At 39.6% G+C, this 17,011-nt stretch overlaps 1 protein-coding gene across 1 annotated transcript in view; it reads right to left on the reverse strand.

Annotated features, from left to right (window-relative positions):
- slc12a1 (solute carrier family 12 member 1) overlaps window positions 1-14,269 on the reverse strand; it is a 34,662-nt gene extending 20,393 nt beyond the window's left edge. The window contains exons 1-17 of the mRNA XM_061883854.1: window positions 13,860-14,269; window positions 12,920-13,060; window positions 12,699-12,774; window positions 12,174-12,269; window positions 11,948-12,087; window positions 11,722-11,832; window positions 11,521-11,632; window positions 11,289-11,416; window positions 11,121-11,205; window positions 8,571-8,731; window positions 8,372-8,479; window positions 5,522-5,645; window positions 5,304-5,405; window positions 1,082-1,237; window positions 901-1,000; window positions 609-720; window positions 108-248 (exon numbers count right to left, since the gene is read on the reverse strand). Coding sequence (XP_061739838.1) covers window positions 108-248; window positions 609-720; window positions 901-1,000; window positions 1,082-1,237; window positions 5,304-5,405; window positions 5,522-5,645; window positions 8,372-8,479; window positions 8,571-8,731; window positions 11,121-11,205; window positions 11,289-11,416; window positions 11,521-11,632; window positions 11,722-11,832; window positions 11,948-12,087; window positions 12,174-12,269; window positions 12,699-12,774; window positions 12,920-13,060; window positions 13,860-14,105 — 2,139 coding nt within the window. The 5' untranslated portion in view covers window positions 14,106-14,269. The remainder of the gene's footprint in view (window positions 1-107; window positions 249-608; window positions 721-900; window positions 1,001-1,081; window positions 1,238-5,303; window positions 5,406-5,521; window positions 5,646-8,371; window positions 8,480-8,570; window positions 8,732-11,120; window positions 11,206-11,288; window positions 11,417-11,520; window positions 11,633-11,721; window positions 11,833-11,947; window positions 12,088-12,173; window positions 12,270-12,698; window positions 12,775-12,919; window positions 13,061-13,859) is intronic.
- Window positions 14,270-17,011: the final 2,742 nt, after the last annotated feature.

Genomic DNA, 17,011 nt, shown 5'->3' on the forward strand with positions numbered 1-17,011 from the left:
AAAACAGTTTCATTGGCTGTCCCTCTTTCGTCAGTTATACATTAATGATTTTTTCGGGTTTAGTTGGTTTGTTTTTTCTTTTATTCTAGTTCTGTAATTACACTGACCTGCAGCAGGGTCTCGACACCTTCCCTGTAGCTCTCACATACCACGGCGGTGTAGAATGCTTTACGTTTCGTCTTCCTCAACCACTGCTGGTTCTTCTCCATACCAGCGTTCATTTCCGGTAGGGCCTCAGATCTTGGCCCCTGGACAGATGAAGAACTTAAGTTAAAGTTAAAGTACTTGGTGTGGTGAAATGTGTCCTCCTCATTTGACCTATCCCCTTAATCACCCCCTGGGAAGTGAGGGGAGCAGTGGGCAGCAGCGGTGCCAAGCCCGGGAATCATTTATGGTGATTTAACCCCCAATTCCAACCCTTGAAGCTGAGTGCCAAGCAGGGAAGTAATGGGTCCCATTTTTATAGGCTTTGGTATGACTCGGCCGGGGTTTGAACTCATAACCTACCGATCTCAGGGCGGACGCTCTAACCACCAGGCCACTGAGTAGGTGCTGATTATGTACAAATCTTTATACTTTCCAACAGTATGAATTCAATTTGACTTTACCACGATCACTTCACAGGTGAGGCAAAGTCCATAGTTCTTAGAGAAGCTGTGAGCCAGGTCTAGCAAAGCTGGTCTGGACCGAACAGCCCCTGTCAGTGCCAGGATCTGAGGTCTAAAGGATGAAATGAAGGGATGAAACTTGACAAGATTTGGCCAATGACGACAGAGAAAGGATTTCTGACACAACACATAATGAAACAATCATAATTATTATAAGACTAGAATTTTTTAGAATATAGAGAAAAAATCAAAACTGATAAATGTAGATCTGTAGTTTAAAATCATGCTTGACCTAAAGTTCTTGACATGATCTTCTGTTCCCGACAGAGACAGAGCATTGCTGACCGCGCTGATGAATGTCACCGCCTGAGTAGATGAACCCCAGTTCACGTCTGGAGAGAACACAAGTGGTCAGCACCAAAATACCAGTCAAAGGTTGAAAAGTAAGGTCACCGTCCACACAAAGAGCTCACCTGGCTTCTTGACGGCGACGTAAATGTAGAGAAGTATTTCGAGAGCGTAAGTGATGAGAGCAGCCCACCAGTTGATGACAAACATCACACCGCAGCACAGCAAAGCCCCAAGCAGGGACAACCACATGTTGTAATATTTGTATGCTGGTCGCCAACCTGGTGTGAAATAACATGACAGGGCTGTAAGGTAAGACTGAAAATAATAATCGGCGATAAATTTATTAAATATCACTAGACAGTCACAACAGTTGGTAGATCTGCGCAGGCGCCTCGATAATATGTACAGTCGTCCCTCGCCCCATCGTACTTCAAAAATTGTGGCTTCACATCACAGATTTTTATTTGTATTCTTTTAAGGCATATTGTACAATCTCATGATCATAGATTAAGCACTTTCAAAGCTAAAAATTGCTAAATTCACTAAAAAATAAAATTATTGGCCTCTCGGGTTTCTATATCTAAAAATATTTTCTTTATGATTAACGTCTCCAACTTTGCGGGAATTAATTCATCCCGGACATGTCACCATTCAATTAAAAGCAAGGTACGACTGTAATATCAAACAATTTAAAAATTAAGAAAATGGTTGACCTAATTGTGCACATCACATTTAGCTAAATAAAATTTAAATATCGTTGATGCAGTTTTATGTTGAATTTTGTAAATGTACTTAAAATCTATTATTTTCTGTCAAGCTCTCTCGAAGGAACAGAATTTTGTTCACGAAACACCTGAATTAAAATTTGATTGAGAACCTGATAATTACTACTGAATAAGTTGCTGGCACCAGCACGCTGCATACATTTACATAATTATCAAAATAAAATATTAATTAAACAACAACGTCAAGGTTAAGGTAACTCACAGCCCCCTGCCATCTCACTCAGTATGTTTCAATGTACTAAATTAGTCAGACTTCTCAAATACTTTCTTTTTTGGGGGGGATTTTCACACCTTTGAGCGAAGTCCAAATTTTAATGCACTTTCTCTAATGAGACGATTGGACATATGCCTTGTGCCTCCCGTACACTGGGGGGCGCTTATTTCATTTTAGCATTGTTATATGATTTCCTTTTCCGGTTGACCAATGAAGTCACACTAGCCATCTGCGGATCCTTACAACTTGTTTTAAGTGATGTCCGCTGTAATATTGACACAGATTACAAATATTATGTCTTTCATGGCTATGTTGATGTTAAAACAGCAGACAGCATCAAGAAATGATCTTGGATTGCAGTACAAACACGACACTCATATCAAGAATGTATCAAGGCAGATGCAGGTCTGAAGCAAAGAAAGACCGGCAAAACGGCAAAATGTTTTTTTTTCTGAATAATTTTTGTATGACGGATCGTGGAAACAAAACTTTCGAGTGTCTCGACATTCACTCATAAGGCTCTGTCAATTGATGGAAGGAGTTTTAAATCGGAAGGAAAAAAACGTCCGAGCCACGGTCAAAACTGCTGCATATTTATTTTGCAATGTTCCAGACCATCTTGCCAGTTGGGCAGATCAGTTGCTAATCAGTTTGGAGTGTACAAATGCAGCGTGAAGAGGTTTGTGTATGCTTTATTATTCACCTTATACCTACTTCATTGTCTTTCATCTCATGCATATATTGTTCGGGAATACAAATACATTTCCTTAGCTACCTTACCATCCTGCACGCATTTTTGGATGCCTCTCAACGCTGTGTTTTTGAGTCGTTTTTAACAGTGGGCCATTTATGATGTCACAGATTGACATTGGTACTGATGTGGGCAGTTTTAGTACTGTACATGCTCTCTGCCAGGCTCTCCCCTCTCCTCTGCTCTATTCTGCTCAGGTGTGAGAGTCGTTGGCCCCCAACCCGACGTTTGCACGTTTGCTCCTCATTCGCCCTGTGAAAGTATAGTTGAGCCTGATACTGAACCCCTAGTTCCTCTGATGCTGCGTCATCATCAGGTAAATGTAGTAATAGTGTCAACGCGCTTTTAGTACTTTGATAGTAGAAAATCTCGAAACAAGTATAATCCATTTGCCATTTACCATTGTGCTGATGCCTGCTGCTTTTAGTGTAGTGATTTTCAACCTTTTTGGAGCCAGGGCGCATTTTTTTCATTGAAAAAATTCCAGAGGCACACCACCAGCAGAAATCAATAAAAAACGAAACTTAGTTGACAGTAAAAAGTCGTTGACGCAATTATTGGATATGAATTTAAACCATAACCAACCTGCATCACTATAGGGCTTGTCTCAAAGTAGGTGTACTGTCACCACCTGTCACATCACGCTGTGACTTATTTAGAGGTTTTTTGTTATGCTACCATGCATAATGTTTTAGTTCTTGTCTTGCACTCCTATGTTGTTGGCTTTACCTGTTTTTTGGTATTTTCATGTTTTCCTTTGAGCGCCTTTCCCCACACCTGCTTAGTTTTTTCAATCAAGAATATTGAAGTTGTTGCTATCTTTTTTTGTGTGGACATTGTTGATTGTCATGTCATGTACTTTATGGACGCCGTCCCTGCTCCACACCTACTCAGTGGCCTAGTGGGTAGAGTGTCCTCCCTGATATCGGTGGGTCATGAGTTCAAATCGCGGCTGAGTCATACCAAAGACTATAAAAATGGGACCCATTACCTCCTAGTTTGGCACTCAACATCAAGGGTTGGAATTGATAATTTCGCCACACCTAGTGTGTGTGTGACAATCACGCAGTAAGTCTTTGCTGTCACCCGGCATTCTGTTTTTGTTTACTATGCAGCCAGTTCAGTTTTAGTTTTGTTTTGCATAGCCATCTCTAAGCTTCAATGCCTTTTGTTTATTTTTAGTTTAGGCATTAGATACCTCTTTACTTGCATATTGTGACCACGACAGACCATTGCCATCTCACACGACGTGTTCCAGACATCTACAAAGCAATTAGCTACCAGCTTCCACCTACTGATATTGAGGAGAAAAACATGGTTGCTCTGCCAAGCTGTAAGACAGCACCGACACTCAACAACGGCACATTATTTGCAGATTATAATTACTGGTTTGAAAAAATATTTTTAACCCAAATAGGTAAAACTACATTATCTACATAAACTACAAAATCTCCCATGGCACACCAGACTGTGCTTAAAAAAACACTGCTTTAGTGTTACTCCTTCTCGTTTCATGCTTTCCCATCTGCTCTGATGTCTTTAAAAAATAAATGTGTCCATGACATTTTACGCGGGACTGTTTTGTCAATATGAACTATTAATCACACGTTGGAATCGCCACTGAACTCAGACAAAAACCGACAGCACTATTGCGACATCACTCTTTTGTTAGACGAAACACAAGAAAAGGTAAGATAAAGAATAATTCACATCCGATCTTGGCATGTGCACAATAACACTGACGTATGACATGCAGTGAAATAAATGCTGCTTTTTATTAGCAAGCGCTGTATTGATCCAAGAGTGGGTAGGTCTATCTAATGTTGGGACTGGCAAATCTATATAATGTTTAAGACAGTGTAACTGTGTATATAACAGTGTGTATTTTCAAAAGGTAAACTCTGATACGTTTGGAGATGCAGGTGTGGAGAGTTTCATTTGTAATCTGGGAACATGTCCACACAAACTTGTAGACACTCAAAAAATAGTTTATATTGTGACGATGGAGCGAAATTTACAGAAAATACATATACCGTATTTCCTAGAATTGCCGCCGGGGCGCTAATTAATTTAAAACCTCTTCTCACTCCTGCGCTTACCAAAGGCATGCGGTAAAAGTAAGCATGCGCTAATTATTTTAAAACCTCTTCTCACTCCGGCACTTACCAAAGGTATGCAGTAAAAATTTGAGCGTGATGTAAGCTTGGACCTTAAATCGTACTGAATAGCTGTTAATCTTCTTCCCTTTATGCCATTTCAAATTATTGAAATCAGCCTCCTCCATTTTGAAAAGATGACAGGGGAAGTTTCACTCATGACGTCACGAGTTTGACCAGGCGGTAATACTAAGCATGCGCTAAATATTTTGGGAAGCGAGTTTGACCCGGCAGTAATTCAAGGCAGGCGCATACTATATGCCCTGCGGCAATTCAAGGAAATACGGTAATCTACTACATTTACCTCGACCACAAGGAAGTGTTTTAAATGTAGATTTGAATTATCATAGGTCCTTTTTAAGTTATAATACAATTTAATATTGAAATTCTAAAAATTATTTCAATTAATATTAAAATAATGATTTTCAAGCTACTCACCTGGAGACTTTGCGTAGGATGCATGGAAGCAGGAGAAATTGATGAGTGCATAGGATGCCAAGAAGAAATTGGAAATTATGGGAGCGATGGCGTTGAGATCCCCTACATTTACACAACAATACTTCCATTAACAATAAAAACCTGGCTAAAGCAATATTTGACAATGCTTTAGATTAGACACTAAATGAGAACCGCAACTTGATGGCGGTTGAACAGACCGACGAGAATGAAGGCCACAGAGATGATGAAGGTGAGGATGTAGCCACGAATGGGCTCGTCATTCTTGCCGTACCCTTTGGCAAAGAAGTGGAGGACCGTGTAGATGTTGTCCTTACACAGGGCCTGAGGGAACACATTGAATCAAAGGCTTAAATGTACAGTAATTGTATCCAAAAAATGACCTACAGTGGTATCTCAACTTAAGAGTGCCCCAACTTAAGAGTGTTTGGAGATATACGCCGTTTCTCAACTAATTGTTATGCTTTTAAGTTGCAAGCAAAAATATAATTCACACCATTATTTGGTGTAGCAAATGTCACAGTGAACTCCATAAGATCTGCCCAAGACATCTTACTCAATAGCATTATAGCAAGAGATCGATGTAACTTTGTTTTTACAACCGTAGGAAGGAAGAAAGCGAGTGTGAAGGACAGTGCTAGGAAAAAGTGGATCATAGTCATTGAATTTAAAAAAAAATAATAATCAAAACGTGACAGTGTGTCTAGTCAGCATCATACTGAAGCAGTATGAGTCAAACACCAGCCAAGGATGTTAAATTAATATCTTAACAGTGGACATTTATCAATGAAAATATGGAGAAACTGCTGAAGGCTTCATTGACAAAATTCTGTACATTTTAATAAATCACTTCATAAAAGTACTGTAGTTGTTAGTACTACGTTTTATTGTACTGATTTTCAATCATTATTTCTTATTTAAAAGTAAGTTTTTCTTTTTAAAAAGCATGTTACATTTTACATTTGTGGTATTTTAGGGGGGCTAAGCACCAAATAAAATTATTTAAAATAATTTCAAATGGAGTTTGAGATACAAGTGTTTGAGGTAGAGCTCCGCCACAGAACGCATTAGGCTCGTAAGTTGAGGTGCTACTGTACTTTAAAGGTTTTCAAGCTTTACAGCAGTGGTTCTCAAATGGGGGTACCCGTACCCCTGGGGTACATGAAGGTATCCCAAGGGCTACATGAGATTTTTTTAAAATATTCTAAAATAGCAACAATTCAAAAATCCTTTATAAATATATTTATTCAATAATACGTCAACAAAATATGAATGCAAGTTCATAAACTGTGAAAAGAAATACAACAATGCAATATTCAGTGTTGACAGCTAGATTTTTTGTGGACATGTTCTATAAATATTGATGTTAAAGGGGAACATTATCACCAGACCTATGTAAGCGTCAATATATATCTTGATGGTGCAGAAAAAAGACCATCTATTTTTTCAACCGATTTCCGAACTCTAAATGGGTGAATTTTGGCGAATTAAACACCTTTCTGTTTATCGGGCTGGAGGCGATGACGTCAGAATGTGACGTCGCCGAGGTAACACACCCACCATTTTCATTTTCAACACATTACAAACACCGGGTCTCAGCTCTGTTATTTTCCGTTTTTTTGACTATTTTTTGGAACTTTGGAGACATCATGCCTCGACGGTGTGTTGTCGGAAGGTGTAACAACACTAACAGGGAGGGATTCAAGTTGCATCACTGGCCCGAAGATGCGAAAGTGTCTGGCGCCAGACCCCCATTGAATGTGCCAGAGTGTCTCCACATTTGACCGGCGATGCTAAGGCAGACATGGCACAGAGATGTATGGATAACCTGCAGATGCATTTGCAACGATAGTCAACGAAATCACAAAGGTGAGTTTTGTTGATGTTGACTGCCAGGTAATCGATGCTAACATGCTACGCTAATCGATGCTAACATGCTATTTACCGGCGGTGCTAAAGCAGACATGGAACAGAGATGTATGGATAACCTGTAGATGCATTTGCAACTATATTACATTTCATTCCATCCATCCATCCATTTTCTACCGCTTATTCCCTTTCGGGGTTGCGGGGGGCGCTGGCGCCTATCTCAGCTACAATCGGGCGGAAGGCGAAAAAAACACTTACCAATCGACGGATTTAAGTTGCTCCAGTGTCAAAAGATGCGAAAGTCCTGATCGTTTGGTCCGCACATTTTACCGGCGATGCTAACGCAGCTATTCGGCCATGCTATGGCTATGAATAGCGTCAATAGCTATTCGCTCAATAGCTTCAGTTTCTTCTTCAATATTTTCATACTCCAACCATCTGTTTCAATACATGCGTAATCTGTTGAATCGCTTAAATCGCTGATATCCGAGTTTGAATCCGAGCTAATGTCACTATATCTTGCTGTGGTATTCCCATTGTTTGTTTACATTGGCAGCACTGTATGACGTCACAGGGAAATGGCCAGTGTCTTCGCAGAAAGTCGAAAATAAGGCACTTTGAAGCTTTATTTAGGGATATTCCGAGACCGGTAAAATTTTGAAAAAAACTTCAAAAAATTCAACAAGCCACTGGGAACTGATTTTTTATTGTTTTTAACCCTTTTGAAATTGTGATAATGTTCCCCTTTAAAGATTTCCTTTTTGAGAAAAAAAGGTTTAGAATGAAGTTGATGAATCCAGATGGATCTCTATTACAATCCCCAAAGAGGGCACTTTAAGTTGATGTTTACTTCTATGTGTAGAAATCTTTATTTATGATTAAATCACTTGTTTATTTTTCAACAAGTTTTTAGTTATTTGTATATCTTTTTTTCCAAATAGTTCAAGAAAGACCACTACAAATGAGCAATATTTTGCGCTGTCATACAATTTATTAAAGCAGAAACTGATGACATAGTGCTGTATTTTACTTCTTTATCTCTTTTTTTCAACCAAAAATGCTTTGCTCTGGTTAGGGGGTATTTGAATTAAAACACTGTTCACAGGGGGTACATGACTGAAAAAAGTTGAGAACCACTGCTTTACAGTTTTGTATTGGGGAAATGGTTTGGAATGACTGACCTGGAAGACTTTGGGAGCGCTGACCAGAGAAGCCAGAGCAGATGAGAGCGTGGCTGAAAAAGTCCCGGCTATGATGAGAGGACCAAAGCCTGACACCATAGTCATCACCTGATGCACACATTAGCAAGGGTTTGTTTTGTCAAAGTATGAAGAATCATCATAGAGTCAGAGGGGTTTACACTTGATATTAGCCGATTACCTGAAAGTTGTTCATCGCACCAAATTTGCATGTTTCTACTGCGCAGGAAGAAAAGTTATAGCCGAGTTCACAGGCTGCCAATGCGGAGCCTACACATGGTGGTGCTTCAGATGGGAGCAGGTCAGTTAGGTTTCCAGTAGCGTCACGTACCACGCTGGCAGCTGACCAATCACAGAGAAGTTATGCATTATTGTGCTTGCGTTTTTTGATCATATATCACAGAGCCAGATCTGGCCCGCCACATAATTTGTGTGGCATGCAAAAAACTGGAAATAATTTCAATCAATAGAATACCTTTCTTACTCAATATTTTTTTCCCATTTTGACGGAAGAACATATATGTACTGCATGCAATTGCATATCTTTATAGTGTAATTTTATCCAATGATGCAATAAATATTGTATTATCATAAATTTAAAAAAAATATTTTCATTTAAAAATAACCTAGATATTTGCTTCCTTAGGCTTTCAAAGCTAATTATCAACCTAATTATCCAGAATTTATAAAAAATAAATAAATAAATAAATTCAACGGTAAAAACAACCACCTCAATTTTACCATAAAGAACGGTGGTAGCTTTTTCCATGTACAGTAATATACCGTAAAAACAACAACGGATTTTACCATAAGTGAATTATATTTATATAGCTCTTTTCTCTAGTGACTCAAAGCACTTGTACATAGTGAAACCCAATATCTAAATTACATTTAAAGGGGAACATTATCACCAGACCTATGTAAGCGTCAATATATACCTTCATGGTGCAGAAAAAAGACCGTATATTTTTTTCACCGATTTCCGAACTCTAAATGGCTTAATTTTGGCGAATTCAACGCCTTTCTGTTTATTGGTCTGGTGGCGATGACGTCAAAACGTGACGTCACCGGGGTAATACAGCCGCCATTTTCATTTTATACACATTACACACACGGGTCTCAGCTCTGTTATTTTCCGTTTTTTTTACTATTTTTTGGAACCTTGGAGACATCATGACTCGTCGATGTGTTGTCGGAGGGTGTAACAACACTAACAGGGAGGGATTCAAGTTGCACCGAAGATGCGAAAGTGTCTGCCGCCAGACCCCCATTGAATGTACTGTAGTGTCTTCACATTTGACCGGCGATGACAGACATGGCACAGAGATGTATGGATAACCTGCAGATGCATTTGCAACAATAAAGTCAACGAAATCACAAAGTTGAGTTTTGTTGTTGACTTATGTGCTAATCAGACATATGTGGTTGCGGCGTGACTGCCAGCTAATCGATGCTAACATGCTACGCTAATCGATACTAACATGCTATGCTAATCGATGCTAACATGCTATTACCGGCGATGACAGACATGGCACAGACATGTATGGATAACATGCAGATGCATTTGCAATGATAAAGTCAACGAAATCACAAAGGTGAGTTTTGTTGATGTTGACTCATGTGCTAATCAGACATATTTGGTCGAAGCGTGACTGCCAGCTAATCGATGCTAACATGCTATTTACCGGCGGTGCTAAAGCAGATATGGCACAGAGATGTATGGATAACCTGCAGATGCATTTGCAACTATATTACGTTTCCTTCCACCCACATTTAATGCGAAAAAAACCCTTACCAATCGACGGATTTGATAGGCGCCAGCGCCCCCCGCAACCCCGAAAGGGAATAAGCGGTAGAAAATGGATGGATGGATGGATGGATGGATTTAAGTTGCTCCATTATCACAAAATGCGAAAGTCCTGATTGTTTGGTCCGCACATTTTACCGGCGATTCTAACGCAGCTATTTGGCCATGCTATGGCTATGAATAGCGTCAATAGCTATTCGTTCAATAGATTCAGTTTATTCTTCAATACTTTCATACTCCAACCATCTGTTTCAATACATGCGTAATCTGTTGAATCGCTTAAGCCGCTGAAATCCGAGTCTGAATCCGAGCTAATGTCACTATATCTTGCTGTGGTATTCCCATTGTTTGTTTACATTGGCAGCACTGTATGACGTCACAGGAAAATGGATAGTGGTTTTGAAGATAGCGAAAATAAGGCACTTTAGAGCTTTATTTAGGGATATTCCGGGACCGGTAAAATTTTGAAAAAAAATTCCAAAAATACAACAAGCCACTGGGAACTGATTTTTATTGTTTTTAAACCTTTTGAAATTGTGATAATGTTCCCCTTTAAACTAGTGTGGGTGGCACTGGGAGCAGGTGGCTAAAATTTCTTGCCCAAGGACACAACGGCAGTGACTAGAATGGCGGATGCGGGGATCAAACCTGGAACCCTCAAGTTGCTGGCACGGTACTTCTACCAACCGAGCTATACCGCCCCATAAAAACTGCAGTAATTCACCCTAAAAACACCAACCATAGATTTGAAAATAAAGATCGGTAGTACCGTTTTTCCTTTTACAGTAATACACGGTGAAAAAAAAAAAATTCTGGGAACTGAGTCGTAAAATTGTTAAGTTTTTTTTAACAGTAAAAAAATATGTATAATAATCAAATGCATCCACAGTTGTATAATAATATCATGACAACCCTTCTACTCACAGACACAAAGGGCCACACCCAGGTAGGTGATAGCAGTGATCACAATAGCCAATAAAGTGCCTTTAGGAATGGCTGCCTGAGGGTCCTGAAAAATAACACAAACCTTTGTAGTCACACCATAACCCTGAAATTCACTGAAGTCCAATTTGTTTGTGTGGAAAAAGTTACTTTCAAGTCACCGGAAATGTTGGCTCCTGCCAGGATCCCAGTAGCAGCAGGGAAAAATATAGAAAACACTGAGAAGAACGACTCCCCATTTCTGAAATCCGGCGGAAAATTCTCCATAAAGATGTTTACTGCAAAAAACAAAATGTAATCAATGGTAAATTCTGAATTTACCTGATATGTGCTTATTATGTAAATGTGTATTTGTGTGGCGAGATCCTGCTTATATTCTTACAGTCGTAATTAAATATTCCCTTAGATTTCTTCTCGGCCGTTGGTGGAATGAAGGTGCCCACAAATACATTCACAATAGCTGCCAAAAGGATGACGAGAAGCACTATCTGGGCCTGTGGGTGATAATTGTTTCATGTATCGGATTAAAATTCCCTCTGTATGTTTGAGGATTTGTGAATAAAAATGTCACAGTAACACTAACCTTAGCCTCCCATTCCATTCCAGCAACAGATATGCCCAGAAGCAGCACGACTGTTATGCAGCCAATGATTCTAATGTCATTTAATGGATCCACCATGAGCACATTGTTCTCCTGATATGCACACAAGAGAAAAGCATTATGATCCATTAAAATAATTACATACTTGTAGTGAATAAATAATCAAATATATGTACATTGAACATGAACCTATTTTAAAATTGCCCACCTTGAGCAAATCCACCACTGTCTCAGCAAATCCCACCACATACATGGCTACTGCCACTGCATTTGCAAATGCAAAGATTAGACCAATGGAACCACCAAACTCTGGTCCCAGGCTCCGAGATATTAGATAGTAGGCCCCTCCTAAAATTACAAATACATCATGTTAAGGGTTAATTCATTCCAATGTAGCTTATCTTATGGGGTGGTTTGACAGTCTATCAGCTTACCTCCCCTGACCACACCATTAGTGCAAATGGCCGACATGGAAAGGCCAGTAATGGTTGTCACCACACAGCTGAGAGCAATAACCACAGTTCCCAAACCTGGAATGTGCAGAAATCAAAAACCTTTTCATTTCCAATACAATACCGATTTTAGAGTCTTGCGTACTGGCCGATACAGATATTAACCACATTACGATATCAACCCAATTATAGTCCATACTTTTATACATTTTTTAGAATGGAATGTTTGAAAAACCTTCATTAAGTCTAAATATTCAAATATAGACCAATGATAGGTATGAAAAACACTGAACTATTTGTTATTAATCAGAATGTACTTAGCTGAATACTTTTGCACACCTCTGTTTTCAGTTTTTTATTGGTAAAACAAAACCTTCAAAAATGTCTGCCGCTTTGTGTTGGTCTTTTCATACAATTCCAATATTCATGTGGTTGTAACAACAATGTTGTAGTGACAAGATGTGGAAAAGTTCAAGGGGTATGAATACTTTTTTAACACTGACTTACCCCAGCCAGCCTGTCCAAACACCCAGGACAGGCGGATGAACAGCATGACACCCCAAATGTTCAGCATACATCGCACCTGTGGAAGACAAATGATTATTATCGTAAAATTATGGATAGAGGTAATAAAAAGAGGTGTGTTAGTCTATTACAGATGTGGTTAACTGTTCCGAAACCTGCTTTGATAAAGCAAAGAGAGCCTGTCATGAGGCAGCAAAACTTACCAAGACTCCCCTTATCCAGCCAAACTTGACTGCTTCACCTTTGCTATCAAGGGGAACAGCCAACTCCACATCGTCAGAGGGGGTGCCATTGCTTCCCTCGCCATCGTCCTCCACAATGTCTGGCACAGAGATGCCTCCATTCTGTTTGTGAAAATATCAGGGAAGCGTAACGTGCATTTTTACCTTAAAAGAGTTCACTAGAATGTGCATGTTTTCATCAGAATGAAGATTAATAAATCATTTGTCAATCCATTAAGCAACTCTGTGTCTGCCCTTGAAGAGGAAAAAAGAAACCTAATTTTAACATTCTATGAAGATAAATATAGACAGTTAAATGTCTCTCTAACATCTTATTTAGTCTGACCTCACTGATGCATTTTATTTCCAAGTTGTCATACAGGCATATTTTTTCTGCTAAATTGCCCGAGTGTGTAATTTGAATGTTGAACACTTCAGATTTCTTCGTCCAGGTCATTCATCATTCCAGGGTTTATTTACAAACCTCTTTTTGTAATTTTGTTGATGGATGAGTTTCTACGTACGTTTCCACTATATTGTATTATAAAAAACTGACATTCATGAGAAATGCCTCAGAAAAGTCCAGAAAGTTTAATCTAGTGCAGCCTATAACTCAAATGACCTACTACCCCCATCTATTTTGTAACACAATGTGTTATAAAGGTCCAATAAAAAACCAATAAAGGTCTAAAGTGTGTCAAATAGTTAGATGCAGGAAAAACTTTAAAAGGCTTGTTTTATTTGCACAACTCGGGAGATAACACATTACTGTGGACACTGAATGCAATTACAACCGATTGATGAAGGAGTTGTAAACATCTAATTTCATTTGTGTTTGGGCAGTAAATCATGTCAATTAAGAAGTAAGGGACCAAAAGTAAGAGGAAAAACAAGTAGATTTGCATGTCAGCTTTGTACTCACCTTTTGAAAGACATCATGCAGCTCCTGCAGAGATGGCCGCACAGCCCGATGACCACTCACACTGCCTGCATTACGATAGAAGTCGATGTTGGGCACGCGGTCCAAAGTGTCGTGACCGAAGGCGCTGACCACCGAGGGCCGTATGGTCCTGCTATCTCCATTGACCTCGTAGCCTGGAGGCTCATCCAGAGTCGGATCATAAGCAGCATTAACATGCTCCCCTCCGTTGGACTGCATCTTTTCCATCAGGAATACCAAAGGAGCTTCTTGGGTTTAAAGAGTCAAGGGTAAAACACCTGTGTGCATCTGACGTCTTCAGGCATCCAAGAAGGTTTTTGAAGAACCAAGCACGGCAACAAGTGGCTTATCGACATATAGACGCAATATTTCAACTTTTTGTAGAGCTTTTTCTTGTGTACATACTCTAGTTGCCTCTGGTGGCTCACCTTTATATCCTGTATCCCAGGGTCATACACAAGCTGCTTCTGCTATTGGCTAACTTTTAGGATCAACCCTAAAAAAAATGAACAAGGGGTGTCAAATATGTCCTTGCTCCATCCGAGGGGACACAAAGGCGTTGCTTAAAGATTAACTAAGTCATAAACGCCAAATGAGAGATAAAGGAGCTCATTGCCTGAGCTCTGGGAAATTGATTACTAATATTGTCTGAAGTGCAGGGTAACAGCACATGTTGTTCACTGGTGGCACTTTATGGAGCTATGGGTAATTTCCTTTGGATAAATGATTGAAACAGATCTACATGGAAGTTCCCAATGAGGAAGCTCACATAACTTAACCGCTAAAGATGCCTTAACGTGTATGTTTTCATAGATCTGCACAGCAACATATGCTAAAAGTTACTTTAATGCTGAATCTGTTAAAGCCATACAGTTTGTGAAAAAAAATGCTGTTTGTCCCATTACTCTCTGCAGGAAAGTCTTGGAGAGGAATTTGGACGATTGACTTGAAGTGAAGAAATGGCCATAAAATGAGAGTTAATGTGAGACCATGAATTACAGGAACATGCCCGGGGCACTTTTCTACAGCCACATGACCCCTCAACTACCTTTAAAAGACTTTTAAAGGTAAACTTCCTTATTACTGATACACACTGTGATTTATTCATACAATGACAGACAGGCTAACGACTTAAAATCTGACCTTGGGCTTGCTTAATGTTGCTGAAAAAAGGTACTGATCAAAAGGAAACAATCCCTAATTTAACACTTACCGGAATCCAAACAGTGCTGTTGGAGATTGTGACAGTTGTCTATAGGAATTGTACTGAATGAGTCATGCTGAAGTGTGAAACCTTTCCACAGTGGCATCTTGGTTTACACTTCTTATCTTTGTATTGTGTCAAATAGAAGCACATAGCTTTGACTGGTGCTGAGACACTTGAGTGGTCATTGTGAGACTTAAGCTTTGATTGCATTGAAAACAAAGACTGCAGTCTATTTATTTGGAGATATCTGGTCATTGCTGCTGCCTTCAGTCCAGACATAAACATCCTTCATATTGGCAGCACTATTCCACTTTTTGTCTGACTCAATTTAAAGTCTGCAGATCATCTCAAATAAGTGCACGGCCCATTCAGCCCTTAGCAGTGGGTGCAGGCACTCCAAATTGTACAGACAGCAAGAGTGCAGGTGGGAAATCGTTGTTATATTGTCCAAAGGGCTCAGGAGACTGCAGCACTTTCTAAGAAGTGCCTCTTCATACTGCAATGTGAACAAGTACAAATGCACACATTGCAGCAAAAAAAATATCCATATTCTTCATGTAACATGGATGCATTGAGTAAAAAGAACCCAAAAGTATCCTCTTTCGATGGAGGTTAAGCCACACCTTATTATTTAGGTCCTTTGGGATATTTTGTAACAGGAAGACATCAAAGTGTCTGGGTCAATGATAAAATCAGCACATCACTTACAATCTCTACAGGAGCCCCACAAGGCTGGTCCATCTCTCCAGTACTGTACACATTGTACACAATGATTGCAGAAGCATCAGTTTGGAATCCCCAACATCAAATATTCAGGTGTCACAGTTATTTTGTACACTATTAACACTCTAACACTGAGGGACACTTAAGCAGAAACAGACTCATTTGCTGATTAGTGCTTACACAACTGCCTAGACCTCAATAAACCCACAACAAAATAACTGTTTATTGATTTTAAGAAGAAACAACACACCGTCGACACACTCTACATCACCAAAGATGCAATAGATCAAGTCAAGTCATACAAATAAACACCTTGGAACACAATCGATAATAAACTCACAGCAAGTAAACAATGACAACATTTTTAATAAATCTTAGAAAACTCTGCAAACTTCAGATTGATCAATCAGTTTTGTGTGCCTTCTACAGAAGCTTCACTGAGTCAGACACTACTTAACACTTGGAGTTCCTAACTGTTTAATAGGACAAGTTGTTAAGTTGAAGTTAAAGTTAAAGTACCAATGATTGTCACACACACACACTAGGAGTGGTGAAATTTGTCCTCTGCATTTGACCCATCCCCTTGATCACCCCCTGGGAAGTGAGGGGTGCAGTGAGCAGCAGCGGTGCCGCGCCCGGGAATCATTTATGGTGATTTAACCTCGAATTCCAACCCCTGATGCTGGGTGCCAAGCAGGGAGGTAGCGGGTTCCATTTTTTATAGTCTTTGGTATGACTCGGCCGGGATTTGAACTCCCAACCTACCGATCTCAGGGCGGACACTCTAACCACTAGGCCACTGAGTAGGTTGTTAGCTCCTTCTGATCATGGCGCCGCTAAAAATAGTTTGTCAGTGTTAGCGCTTATGAAAACAATATCACAAATTCTTGGTTAATATATAAGGCACAAAATGTAAATGGTGTATTGTAGGTGCTCTTTGGATTGTTCTTTAGAAACTGATCAATGGGCGGAACAAAGGACCTCCCTCTGACTCTGTTGTAGCAGACTTGTATTTACGTTTATTTACGAGTTGGAATGCATTAAAAAAAACAGTCGTCTTGTCTCTCATAATGATTGTGAACTATAGGAAAAATTCCCCAAAAAACTGCAGGCGTAATTCACTTTGCATATGTCGAGTAGATCAGCTTTGCGTGAGCTATTTAGTTAGCATGTGTTTTGGTACACTGAAGTCTACAATTATCCT

The sequence above is a fragment of the Nerophis ophidion genome, linkage group LG02 (genome assembly GCF_033978795.1).
Source record: "Nerophis ophidion isolate RoL-2023_Sa linkage group LG02, RoL_Noph_v1.0, whole genome shotgun sequence".
Taxonomy (NCBI): domain Eukaryota; kingdom Metazoa; phylum Chordata; class Actinopteri; order Syngnathiformes; family Syngnathidae; genus Nerophis; species Nerophis ophidion.